Source organism: Vicugna pacos, chromosome 19 (genome assembly GCF_048564905.1).
Source record: "Vicugna pacos chromosome 19, VicPac4, whole genome shotgun sequence".
NCBI lineage: Eukaryota > Metazoa > Chordata > Mammalia > Artiodactyla > Camelidae > Vicugna > Vicugna pacos.
In genome coordinates, this window is record NC_133005.1 from 25,778,091 (window position 1) to 25,792,558 (window position 14,468).

At 33.8% G+C, this 14,468-nt stretch overlaps 1 protein-coding gene across 4 annotated transcripts in view; it reads left to right on the plus strand.

Moving 5' to 3' along the window:
• The window catches only part of ITCH (itchy E3 ubiquitin protein ligase), a 92,923-nt gene extending 78,655 nt beyond the window's left edge, over positions 1-14,268 (plus strand). For all 4 annotated transcript variants that reach the window (XM_072944052.1, XM_072944053.1, XM_072944054.1 and 1 more), the window contains 7 exons: positions 236-369; positions 990-1,130; positions 5,519-5,639; positions 6,095-6,199; positions 8,051-8,147; positions 11,742-11,814; positions 14,020-14,268. In XM_072944052.1, the coding sequence (XP_072800153.1) occupies positions 236-369; positions 990-1,130; positions 5,519-5,639; positions 6,095-6,199; positions 8,051-8,147; positions 11,742-11,814; positions 14,020-14,119 (771 nt within the window). In that variant the 3' untranslated portion in view covers positions 14,120-14,268. The remainder of the gene's footprint in view (positions 1-235; positions 370-989; positions 1,131-5,518; positions 5,640-6,094; positions 6,200-8,050; positions 8,148-11,741; positions 11,815-14,019) is intronic.
• Positions 14,269-14,468: the final 200 nt, after the last annotated feature.

Sequence of the window (14,468 nt, forward strand, 5' to 3'; positions counted from 1 at the left end):
ATTCAGCAATACTAAAGCACTGTTTCTTTAACTTTCTTACTTGAAATGTTCTCATCACTAAGCCATGTCCAAGATTGGGTTTGTTATACCTGCCCTTTTCCCAGAAATATGCTGTAATAGATCATATTACAGGGGAGCTTTTTTTTTCTTTTTCTTTTGAGTGACTCATCTAACTTCCTGAAATACAATGATTCTTAGAAAATTATCTTAAATGGTACTTTTTTTTCTTGCATAGGCTCTGTTCCATGGGAAATTCATAGACACAGGTTTTTCTTTGCCATTCTATAAGCGTATCTTGAACAAACCAGTTGGGCTCAAGGATTTAGAATCTATTGATCCAGAATTTTACAATTCTCTCATCTGGGTAAAGTAAGTTTGTTTCCTTTTAATTTATTAAAATATCATCTGTGCTTTCATTATGGTGTTGGTAACTTACCCAAACTGTAAGCATGTAATTGGTTTATTGAATTTAAATGGTCTACATTAAACCTTACTCAGTATGTTAAATTTTACAGAAATACATCTGAGATCTTAAGGAAAATATGACTTTAGAACATGATTTTCCAGTTTTCTTACTAATTCTGATGTTATAGTTTAATAATAATTATCTAAGAACATAGTCCTTTTTGACTACAATTGGATAAAAGTCAGGCTGACATTAGATTTTTTAAATCCTGAATAACACTAAATACCAAATGAAAACAGAGCACGTTGTGAAATATAAATAAAATCTTCGAAAAATAATAAGAGAAAAATTACCAAAACATTGTGGTGAGAAATTTGTGCTTAACCCATCCGTCTGTGGCAAATTAACTATATAAAAGAATTAGAAAATACATGATTTTCATGTTCTAATAAATAAAATTGAATTAATTTTATGTGTCAAAGAGAATAAACCTTTCAACATCAAAAAAAAAAAAGAACATTGTCCTTTAGTTAAAAACTTTTACATGATTGAATTAGTGTGACTGTTCGTTTCATTTGTGCAGAGAAAACAATATTGAGGAGTGTGGTTTGGAAATGTATTTTTCCGTCGATAAAGAAATTTTGGGTGAAATCAAGAGTCATGATTTGAAACCCAATGGCGGCAATATTCTTGTAACAGAAGAAAATAAAGAGGAATATATCAGGTAAGAGAATGCTCCTTTTGATATAGTTTAGCCTTTCTGTTAGACTATATAGCATGTTGATAATTGCCTAGTAATGCTAGTGGACAGTATTTCAAAAAATATTTGCCTTTTTACTAATTATTATGAGAACTTACTGTGTATTATTAAGGACACAGTTGACCACTTCCTACCTTATTAGTGCATTGAGAGAGGAACAAGGAAAGTGTTATGGGAGACATCCTTTCATTTAGTTATTATCATGGAGCAAGTATCTAATGATAGTTACTTTGAGCCCTGATGGTTGGGGAAGATTCAGTCATGTAGCAATAAGAGCAAAAGTTATGAGCAAGATAGGGAGGCTGGAAAGCACAAGTCACAGATAGAAAATAAGAGAAGAGTTGCCTTGGTGTGTGGTGCTGTCAGGCAACTAACTCAGAGTTTACAGCCCATTTTGCCATGTCCTGCTCTTCAGAAGCCACGGAAAATGAAGTCTTTAGAAGATACGGAGGCTGATAAGTGTGATAACCCTTAAGAAAATAGAAGTATAGCCAAGTGGTAGATACGGAAGCCAGGTTACAAGAAATTAAGGACTAAATTCGGTACATAGTCTAAATTTCTTTTTCACCAAGTTTGGCTGTAAAACCATGAGAGGTAGGACAGATTCTTGTGGAGGCAGCAGGGTTAGAGGGACTATCCTGCAGATAAATTCAAACTGAAAATCTTACAAAGAATTAGTCTCATGGGTACGAATGAGTTTTATACCCACTTTCTGAAATACTGAAATTTAACCGGAATTTTGAAGATTTATAAAGTGATAGAAAAGAATTTTGGTCATATGGAACTTTAAATTTCTCTCCAAAAGTGGGAGTTGCAAAGGTAGAAGTATTGCTAGATCACCTTTCTAAATACCAATTTTTTAAACATGTAACATCGTGTCATTAAAAAGAATCTCAAATTTATATGCAGGTATTTTCATGGGCAATATTGTAAGATCTGGTAAAATTTACAAGTAAAGTGATTATGAATTTATTCTCTCATGTTTTGCATTAGTTAATACTTTTATTTTCAAGAGTTATTAGTTCTTTCATATATTCTTAAGACCAGTTCTATCAGATCAGGTTGAGATTTCACATAGCTGCTGCTGCTTGAGTTCCAGTTTCTCAATCTCTTGCCTAGTTTTATATTTTTTAAATATTAATATATCTACTCTAGCTTTTTTGTGATTAGTTTGCATGGTATATCTTTCTGTATCCTTTATTTTCAATCCCCTGACTTTCTGTTTATGTCTCTTATAAGCAGCATTTGGGGGGGGATACTTAGATTATTTATTTATTTTGATGGAGGTACTGAGGATGGAACCCAGGACCTTGTGCATGCTACTTTACCACTGAACTATACTCTTCCCCCAAGCAGCATATTCTTAGATTTTACTGTTTTTATTCAGTTTTTAATTGCAGTTAGTACATTTAATGTCATTACTGATATGATTGAACTTAAGTCTGCCACCTTGCTTTTGCTTCTTATTTTTCCCAATTTCCTTTCTTCTTCCTTTTCTGCCCTCTTTTGAGTTAAGAGTAATTTCTAGTTTTATCTCTTTGGGTTTTTCCTTAGCTCCATGTCTTTAATATTTTAGCAACTGCTTTAATGAATATATACATCCTTATGTATAATTAATATACATTAATATTATATATAACATTATAACATAATTATTATACTGCTTGTACAATATAAGAAGCTCAATAGTATAATTCTGTTTATTTCACTTCAGCCATTTATGCTATTGTTATCATTTTATTTCTTATGTTTATAACCCCATAATACCATATTCTTGCTTTAAGTAAGCAGTAGATTTTTAAATTTCACATTACCATTTCTGGTTCTCCTCATTTCTTCTTGCAGATCCATTTTTTCCATCTAGGATCATTTCCCTTCCGCTTTAAAAACTTCCTTGTACCATTACTCTTAGTGTGTGCTTGCTGGTAATAAATTCTCTCAGCTTTTGTCTGAAAACGTCTGTTATGTCACCTTCAGTTTTTGAAGGACATTTTCACTAGATTTAGAATTGTAGATTTATAGCTTTTTCTTTCTTTTTTTTAAGCACTTTCTTCCAATAATACTCAGTTGTTGGCTTCTTTTCTTTTTGATGATGTGAACCATTGTTTTTATTGTTTTCTGAATGAATTTTTTTCTGTAGCTTTTAAAAGATTTTCTAATTTTGTTTTTTAGCATGTTGACTCTGATGTACCTAATTGTGATTGCTTTTGTATTCATCCTGCTTAGCATTTTCTGAGCTTCTATCTGTGATTAATTCTATTTCAGCAGTTTGCAGAATTTTTGTGCCTTTTCTCTATAGATGTTCCTTTTGTTTCATTTCCTCTTTTTTTGTTGTTGTTGTTGTTGCTCTTTTTTAGGGGTGGGGGTGGGGGAAGGTAATTTGGTTTACTTATTTTTAGAGGAGGTACTGGGAATTGAACCCAGGACCTCATGCATGCTAAGCATGCGCTCTACCACTTGAGCTATACATCTCCCCATTCCCTCTTTACATACTTCAGAGACTTCAGTTACATGTATATTAAACCTTTGATATCCCAGATGCTATTTATATTTCTTTTTGCTTCAGTTTGGGCCATTTCAATTGATCTGCCTTTGAATTCACTGCACTTAAAGCTCATCCAATTAAATTTCCATTTCAGATATTTAACTTCTGTTTGTTTCTTTTAAGAGTTTATGTGTTGAGAATCTTCACTGCTTCATACATTTTGTTCATCTTGTTCTATAAATTCTTTAGTACATTTTTAATAGCTTTAAAAAAATGTTTGCTAACTTCACCATTGGGCTGTCGGCGGGCCTTATTCATACAGATTTTTTTCTCTTGATTATGGGTCACATTTTCCTGCTTCTTTGCATATGTGGTCTTTTTTTTTTTATTGTGAATGATACATGGTAGAGACTCTGAATTCTTTTTGTTTCCTATGAAGAAGAATTTTGTTTTGACAGGCTGTGAAATTGAGGGCAGATCACATTGATTGTGTGAAAGCTTGCTAGAGCTCCTCTATTTCATTTTGCTTTGAATTCTAAAATGTAACCTTTATTCCTAGAATATGGATCATATTCTTTAAAATGGAAAGAAAGCCCAAGGTGTTTTACCATGTACCTTTGTGAGGTACAGATTTACAAATTTAATTATGTCTCTCCTGCACTAGGTGGCTGCTGAAATTTCTGCTTGGGTTTTTGGCTTTCCATTTATTGCTTTGCATAGGGTTCCTTGGAATCTCATCATCTTCCACATGTATATTTAGGAGTCAGCTAAGGGTTTGAAGTAAATGTCTGCAGATTTGGGAGCTCCTTGTCTTTGTCTTTCTTTCAGCGATTTTTCTGTAGCCGCGTTGGCAGCTTGAAGCTCCCAACCTCATGTCTCCACAGCCCAATAATACTGTTGCTTTTCATTCAAGTTCCATTTCCCTGTACACTGTGTAAATGGGGAAGTACCTAGTAAATGCAGATCTGTTCCAGTATGCCAGCATCCTTCAAGAATCTTGTCCTCATCCTCATCCTGCATCCTTCAAGAATTCGTGTCCTTCATCCTTCGAGAATTGGTGTCTCTCTGATGCCTTCAAACATTTGTTTTTTATAATTTGCCCAGTGTTTATAATTGAAGTCACCAGGAAGATTAGTCCAATACAACCTACATTGCCATTTTCCAAAATTCAGACTTCTAATAAACTTTAGGACTTTAGTTGTCTTAAGTTGTCAACAGGTAATCAGGTCCCTAATATATACGTTTGTTTGCCCATTAAAATTGTTAAAAAGTAAATATTCTGTAATAAAACAAAAAAGTTTGTTATTTGATGTAATTTTAATGCTGTTAATATGCATCTATGCAGATGAAGATTAGAAGAAAGTCAAAGTTGAAATCTAGTATGTTTAGTAGAAGTTTTTCATTCAAAAAAAAATTTCTAGGGGGAAACCTATAAGTTAAAAGAAGCTTATGAGACTTCTGCAATGTATGAATCTTTTTGCAATTCTGATTCAATCAGTGTGGAGGAAATTGAGTCAGTCAGTAAGATGTTGAGCACTGAATATTTGATATAAAGGAATTATTGGTCACTTTTTTGTGTGATGTTGCAATTATAGTTCTGTTTTTAAAATAAGACTTCATCTTGTAGAGATGTATACTGAAATGTTTATGTTTAAAATGAATTCATATGCTATCTAGGGATGGATGGGGCATAATGAAATAAGATTGGTATTGTATTCAAGCTGAGATATCGTACATGGGTTTATTTATTTTACTTATGTATTTGGTATTTTTAATAAATGAAGTTTTGAAAAAATTATTTTTATACTTAGAATTTAAAAGGTAAAATCTAAACTTCCTTATAGCTTTTTTTATATTTATTTGCCAGAATGGTAGCTGAATGGAGGTTGTCTCGTGGTGTTGAAGAACAGACACAAGCTTTCTTTGAGGGCTTTAACGAAATTCTTCCCCAGCAGTATTTGCAATATTTTGATGCAAAGGAATTAGAGGTAATGAGTTTTTCTTCTTTGCTCTGAATGATGCTGTAAATAATGCCTTCAGGTGTCTGCTGTCAGCTCACTTTACCATCTTTCCAATGGCAATAGTATTTTTCATTCTGGCAGGATGTTTCTGAAGCATCCTCAGTGGTTAATAAAAAAAAGTCCATAATTTATCCAAATATATAAAGGATTACAAAAAAAGAGTATTAAAACCTCTGTCCAATGAGTGACTTATTTATCTGAATATTTGCAAATATGACACCAAACATGGAAACTCAATTTTCACAAGTAATATAGATAAAATTTTGATAAAATTCTTAATGCACAGCTTAAAAGCCAAAGCCTCCTGCGTAAGTTTTTTGAAAGTTGTTTAATATTTGTCTTTTCTTACCTATGTTTGGCATTTTTATATAGGTTGTACAGTTACCTAAAGAAAAAACCATTTGTCTTTTCCTTCCCTAAAGGTCCTTCTGTGTGGAATGCAAGAGATTGATTTGAATGACTGGCAAAGACATGCCATCTACCGTCATTACACTAGGACAAGCAAACAAATCTTGTGGTTTTGGCAGGTTTGTCTCAGTTTATTTCTTTTGGCAGACATACCATGGTTTTTAAGAAATTGCCTATACTGCATATGGAAAAGAGTCACAGCACAAAATGTACCAGTTTGTTGAGGCCCCTCATTCCGTTCTATTTGTTATAATAAATAAGTACAGATCATAACAGTATCCATTTAAGTTTGTTTCCAAGTAAGCAACACACACCTTGTACCTTTGGCCAGAGTGTAAGAAGTCCAGATGATAAGATTCCCCTGCATTTGAACTGTCTGAAGTATGGTTTTCATCATTCATATCTCATTAAGAATTATTTAATGTTTAGAAGACAAAACTTGAGAGACTTGGTTTGACATCATAATGGTGTCTCCTAAAAAATGTCTTGTTATAAGTACATGAAAAGAAGCTCAACATTACTCATCATTAGGGTAGTGCATATCAAAACCACAATGAGATACACACTCATTAGAGTGGCTGTTATCAGAAATGGAAAATAATCATCCTTGGTAAGGATATGGAGAAATTAGAACTCCCCTACGTTGCTGGTGGCAATTATAAAATGATGTAACAGTTTGGTGGCTCCCAAAAAGTTAAACATAGAATCATATGATCCAGCAATTGTACTCCTAGGTATACCCAAAACAATTGAAAGCAGAGACTCAGATACTTGTATACCTATATTCGTATCAGCAATATTCACAATAGCTACAAGGTGGAAGCAACCTAAGTGTACATCAACAGATGAATGGATAAACAAAATTTGGTATTACACATAAAATGGAATATTGTCCAACCTTAAAAAGAAAGGAAATTCTGACATAAGCTGCAGCATGGGTGAACCTTAAGGATTTTATGCTAAGTGAAATACACCAGCCATAAAAAGGACAAATATTGCATGATTCCACTTCTATGAGGTATCTAAAATAGGCAAATTTATAGAGACAGAAAGTAGAATAGAGGTTACCAGGGACCGGGGAGAAGGAGGCAGAAGTGAGGAGGTAAGTTTAATGCATTCAGAGTTTTTATTCGGGAAAATAATACAAGTTCTGGAAACAGTGGTGATGGTTACTCAACAGTGTGAATGTAGTTAATGCCATTGAATTATACACTTAAAATGTTAAGTGGTGCATTTTTATGTTATATATTTTAGCACAATAAAAAAATGTTTAATGCCTACTATTTGTATAAGGAAGTACATAGGAAACTTAGATGACTGAGGTTCTTTAATGAATACGATTAGCATTTTAAAATACTTGACAGTAGTACAGAAGGATAAAAATTATTTACCAAAAAAAAAATTTGGCTGAACCAAAATACTTGTGTTATAGGCTAGGAAGCATATTCCAGAAATTTAATGTTTTGAGCCAGAATTGTAGGAGTTAAAATCCAAATAATTCTGACAACATATAGCTACACCAAAACATAAACAACATTGAGAGAAGAATATATATCTGGATCAGAATTTGTGAGCTTGGTATATCATTGGTTTGTAAAACCAAAAAGGCTGTTCTGACTCAAACTCTTTGTCCTATGTAACTACGTGAATATTCTATAGGACAGGATATAGAGGGGAAAGGATGGGTTGCTCTAAAAGAAATGATCTTGAGACTGTTTGAGTAGGGAGCTCTTGGGCCCAGGGTGCTCTTCTTTTTCTGTCTTCCTATTAAGAATATGCTACTAAGATTTTTATAGGGAAAGGTTGGTGGGCTTTGACAAACATGGAGAATCTCTGTTATCCACAGTGGTGGGTACAGTCATTTTCTAGTGCATGTGACCCCGGAAGTTCATGGTTAAGATTTAAAATGATTTTTTTCTTTCCTTTTTAGTACGCTAAACATATTATATGTTTTAATGTGCTTTTAACAGTTTGTTAAAGAAATCGATAATGAGAAGAGAATGAGACTTTTGCAGTTTGTTACTGGAACCTGCCGATTACCAGTCGGAGGATTTGCTGACCTCATGGGTATGTCTGCAGGATCACTTTCGCTATATAGAAAGTTGTTCATCACACTGACACACTATATACACTAATGTATATAATGTGTATATAGTGTGTCAGAAATAACAAAGACATGTATAGCCATTTTCTTAACTAGTCAACAGTTATCCTGCATTTATATAAATTTTAAATTTTGTAGTCCTTAAAAATTATTAAGTTTTAGGCTAAACTCCACATTTTAACTCAGTAGGATAGTGGTCTTCTGTATGTAAATCTGTTTCTTCATTCAATCATTTGGTAAACATTTTAGTGTCTCCTAGGAGCCAGGCATTGTTTGTATTATGTTTTAATGATATATTTACCACTTTTCCCTTTTATACCTGGAGCTCCTTTACATGCAGATCTATGTATTAATCTTTTTATTTCTGGTGCCTACCACAGTGCCTTTCACATAGTAGTCACTGATTAAAATGTCTGTTGTTTTGAAATCAATCACCATAAGAATATTATTTTGTGATTAAATAATAAGTTAAGTAAATTCGAGTCTTTAACAACAACACTATGCAAGTAGGAGGTTAGAAGAGTTGTTGTGATCCCTAAGTCTGCAGAGCAGAGAGAGTTAAAGAATCAAGTAGGCAATTTTAGATACAGTGTGGAACCAGTTTAAAAGATATCAAAAGTCAGATCAAAAGAATTTGGACATTACTCAGGGTTTTGGAAGCTGTGGGAACTTTTTGAAGACAGAAGAACTTGTTGAAGCTGTATTTTAGGAAGATTTGATAGCAAGGTATAGTGTGCATTAAAAGATAGGGAGAGCCTGGAAATAAATTATTAAAGCAGTGATAAGAATGTGATCTTAGGAAATGGAAGTAGGATGGAAAAGAAGAGATCAATGCTAGAGAGGTTCCAAAGGTAGAAACAGGACTTGATTATAAGATTAAAATATAAAGGAAGAATGTCAAAAATATTATTACTATGTTGTGAAAGATTGAGAAGTGTGAAGCGTGAATTGTAAGGAACCTGCTGAGTTTAAGGTAACTATCAGACAACCAAGTAGGAAACGTCAATGGGGGGACAGTTATACAGGTGTTAACTAAAGTATGAGTTTAGAAGTAAGAGGAGAGAGATAAAGTAGAGTCATAAGAGCAGTGAAGCAGTGACATTTGAAACTGTGAGAATGGATGGGCTTATGCAGAAATAGAATACAGAGAAGAGTAGAGAGCTAATGCTTAGAAACATCTGTATTTAGGGATTAGTCAGGAATAGCCTAGAGGCAGACTTAAAAGGCCAGGCCAGAGAGAGAAGAGGAGAAATAAATATTCTAGTCTCTCTAAGGTAATATAGAAGGGAAATTTTTATCCAGTGCTGCTGAGAGAGAGGTCTCAAATGGATAATTTCTAAGTAAGTTTTTGGGGAGGGACACGTTTGAGAATGCTGTCTAATTTGAAAAAGAGAAACCATGTTGGGAATTGAGGAAGTAAGGAATAGTGACCAAAATGAGACAAAAATTGGTATATGCTTCTCAGTATAAACTGGAAATCTGATTATTAAGGAAATGAGAACTAGGTCTGCTCTTGGAAATAGTATTTGAGGTTGGGTGGAGCTGTCTAAAACAACACAGAAGGATACCTGTAGAAGGCAGAGACAGCAAGATTGTGGTTCATAGAATTTTAGAGGACTTTGGATTCAGTCTTCCACCAAGTATAGGAGGAGAAAGTTGTAAGAGTGATGTATATAATAATTTAATGTGGTTCTCAACCTTATCAGATCTAACATCCCATTGAATAACAGAATATCCTCACTAATATTCTGGAATGAAATTGGTAGATGTGAAGTCACATATGTACAATCTGCAGTAAATACAGATACATAACACTTACTGTAAAGAAGAAATTTTTTCCAAAGTGATTTACACTGAAATGTTTATTTCAATACCTGTATATTTGGGAACAACTATGTTAGAAGAAACAAGTGAGTGGCTAGATACTTGTACCTACTTGAAAGTTTTGGGTTTAAGGTCAGAAGCCCTTCTGTATAAGAAGCACTGGAATATGAAAGAACAGATAGAAAAGGTAACAAATAATAGATTTAAATAAATATGAGAAAAATAGGGAAATAATCTAAATGAATTAGGGATAGTATGCCTGCCAAAATAATTTATAGGTGATCAAAGTAGAGAAAAAATGAGGTAGGTCTTATTTTAAAGTACAGTGTCTAATTATGAAATTCCAGTACAGGCCAAGGCTCTGATATGGGAAAAGGCAACAGAGACCATATAATTTGAAAGTTGAAACAAGCTGACAATAGGAACAGAGGTGTAAGAGTCTAAATGGAAGTTGTTTGGTGTAGGGACAGTGTCAAAGTAAGATTGAAAACAACAGGCAACCTAAAATTATTTTCGGTATATAATGTCTACAACTTGAAGTTTTCAAATTCCATGCGGTTTTAGAAAGCATCCAGGATGATAGTAATATTCGATTCTAAGTCTATTAAAAGCAATCCAGACTCTGCTGTTACATATTAACTATTAAATGAAACTCTCCACCTGTGTGGTTAGAAATGCTGTGATGCATTGAGTAAACAGAGTGTGCAGAGTGAGTAGACTATTTAATACTTTCAAGCTTAATTAATAATTTTAACTGTTTCTTTTCATAATGACCATTTCCTATATTACTTGGCTTTTCACATTTGTGAAAACTATTTGTGATAACACTTCGATGTTACTAGATATAAAAGTACTACCAATTTATATTTGTACTGGGTTTAGTCAGGTAGGACATGAGAAAGTTCCTTGGGAATGACTGTCGCACACGTTGCAGGGCATTTTGCGTGCCTGGCCCCTTCTCAAATAAAAAGTCCTACCAATAAATGCTTCCTAGGGAGCAGTAGTGACTTTTTAGAAAACCAGTATTTAAAGATCACCCATTCACAGCTGTCTCCAACACAGAGTAAGTGAGAGGCAAGAGTTGGGTGTGTGTATGCGTAAGGGTACGTACGCCCTACAGGGCCAGTAAACGCAAGCATTACTAATATTTACCAGGTTGTTTACATTTTCTAGAGTTTTAACGATTTTCTGTTTAAGTCAAGTTTTGTTGTATAAGATGGTGATTGTAGTTTCCCTGTTGTGTTTATTCTTTTTTTTTTTTTAATTTTGGGGGAGGTAATTAGGTTCTTATTTATTTACTTATTATTTTAATTGGGGATTGAACTCAGGACCTCATGCATGCGAAGCAAGCACTCTACCAGCTGAGCTATACCCTCCCCCTTCCCTGTTGTGTTTAAAACTGAAAATAAGTTTTGTATGTGTTCTCTTATGTGAGCTATTATTATAGTACTGTTATTCTGAGGAATACTGGATAAAACTGCATTTTCTCTTGGGCACACATTAACAAAATGGTTCTCAAACTTCTATCACTCATCAGAATCACCTGAAAGTTTCTTAAAACACATATTGCTGAGCCTCACCCCCAGAGGTTTTGATTGAATTCATTAGGCTTGCGTTAGGGCCTATGGGTGATTTTTAACATGTTCCCTGGTGATGTTGTTGCAGCTGGATTGGGGATAACAATTTGAGAACCATTGCCCTGTCACACTGTTGATGAGTTCACTATATTTTAGGGAGCAATGGACCACAGAAATTCTGCATTGAAAAAGTTGGGAAAGAAAACTGGTTACCCAGAAGTCATACCTGGTAAGTAAAATCAGGAAGAGTATATAGAAAAATATCCTTTTCCCAATTATCCTGTAGTTATTAAAATATGTTGGAGATTAGAAATGAAATATTTCCCCCATTATACTGAATTATTTTTAACATCTCTAGTGAGGTATAATTTATGTAACATAAAACTTACCCGTTTTAATTCAGTGATATGTAGGAGATTTACAGAGAAGTAGCCATCTTGTTAATCCAGTTTTAGAGTATTTCTATCACCCCCGAACAATCCTTTGGGCCCATTTATAGTCAGTCCCCTTTCTTACCCCTGAATTTTTTTTTTAATGTCATATTTAGAAAACTTAAAATTTTGCAGGCAGAGGAAGAAATCACATCTAGATAGCTATACGGAGAGCTACTCTTAACATGGCAACAGAAATAGTATTTTCTAACTATAAATGTAGTTTAACCACATTTGCAAAAATGTGCAAAACTAAAAATCAACCCTAATCTTAAGTGTAATATGTTGAAATTCAACCTATTGTCAACAATATTTGAACTTTATTTTGTGAGACATTTCTGTGGTCATATATAGACCTTGCTGGATACTCCTTTATTTTCCCTATCTGCCCTTTTTATTTGTTTTATTGTTTGTTCCTTTGTATTGTCATACACATAGCTTTTTAAAAATAGCAACTTTGCACCTTCGTTGAAAATCAATTGACCATAAGTACATGGGTTTATTTCTGGATTCTCAATTATATTCCATTGATCTATGTGTCTATCCTTAGTGGCAGTAACACTGTCTTGAGTACTATAACTTTTCGGTAAGTTTTGAAATTAGGTATGCTTTCTCCAACTTTTACAAGACTGTTTCTGGTCTTTTGGGTCTTTTGGATTTCCATTTGAATTTTAGGATCAGCTTGTCCATTTCTTCAAAGAGGTCAGCTGGGATTTTGATACGAATTGCTTTGATTAATTTGGGAGAGTCTTGTCATCTTAACAGTATTATGTCTTCTGATTCATGGACATCAGATGTCTTTCCATTTATTTAGGTTGTCTTTAATTTATTTCAGCCATGTTTTGTACTTTTCATTATACAAGCCTTGCATTTCTTCTGTTAAATTTATTCTTAAGTAGTTTAGTCTTTTTAAAGCTATTATAAATGGAATTGTTTTCTTAATTCCATTTCAGATTATTCATTGCTAATGTATAAAAATTCAGTTGATTTTTTAAAAAAATATGCTTTTATTGAAGTACAGTTTACAATGTTGTGTCAGTTTCTGTTGTACAGCACAATACTTCAGTCACATAGGAACATACATTTGTTCTCATATTCTTCTTCACTATAGATTACTACAAGATACTGAATATGGTTCCCTGTGCTATACAGTATAAAGTTGTTTAGAAATACAGTTGATTTTTGTACATTCACCTTGTATACATGTGTTTTGGTTTGATCTTTTGTCCCTTTTTTCAAACTTGGAATAGGCTGTGCCATTATGTAATTGTGAACAGCTTATCTCAGTCATACATGAAAACCTGCCTCATTACTTTTTCAAGTTCCATGTTTCCTTTTGTTCATTTTCATAAATGTAAATTTATTTTCCCTTTGTGGGTAGCATTATTTCTTCTGTTGTCAAACATCTGCCTACACTTTATCCTAAAAATACAGCAGAAGGCCAAGGCTTCAGGGCAGATTTACTGCCTATTACCTTGTGAAGGTGATCTTAATGTGGCCCCAAATTAGAAGATGCCTTTTAAAAACTCACAGCTAAAAATTGGACAGAGAAATTGAGTAGGATCAGAATATTAGATATTAGAACAGAAAATTATTTTTAATCTTAATGTGGTATACTGAAAATCTTTGGATAAGAGACCTATGGCCCACAAAGCCATATTTACTGTCTAGCCCTTTACAGAAAAAACCTGCTGTCCTGTGATCTAGATTAGGGTGGATGGGAGATCTTGAGAGATCTAACACTTGACTTAGTGACTGCTGAGCACCAGGTACTGTGCTGTACAGATGCTTGTTTCTTCTTCACTCTATCCTGAGAGGTAAATGTTGTTCCCATTTTACCAAAGGAATGGAAAGGTAAAAAGCACTTGTCGAAGGCCCAGTGACAGAAGTTAGGATTTGAACCCAATTTTGCCTGACTTCAAAACCAGTGTTGTTATATACTATACTGCCCATATGAGTCTTTGTATATTTCCTTTTCTCAAGCTAACAATTCTTACTTTTAGTTTTAACCGCCTGGATCTGCCACCCTATAAGAGCTATGAGCAACTGAAGGAAAAGCTGTTATTTGCCATTGAAGAAACAGAAGGATTTGGACAAGAGTGACTTCTGAGAACTTGCACCGCCAAAGGAAAAGAACTTATTTGCAATGTTTGTCCTTTTCCTTCTCTGCCTATTGCACATCTGGTTATAAAATTGGACTGTGACTGTTTAGAGAGTTATCTTGAGTGTAAGTAAATTAATGTTATCATTGAGATTTATCTCCTAGTGATTCTGGCTTTCTTCTCAGCGTTTCCAGAAATCAGATCTGCAAATGACTAGTCAAAACTTTACTTAACATGAGATTTAACAGAGCAATGAAATCTGCTTTGTCTTATTCCACTAGATTGTTTCCTTAACAAGTCTGTATATGAGTGTCAGAAGTCTCCCTTGGGAGTAGGTTTTTTTCTGTTAG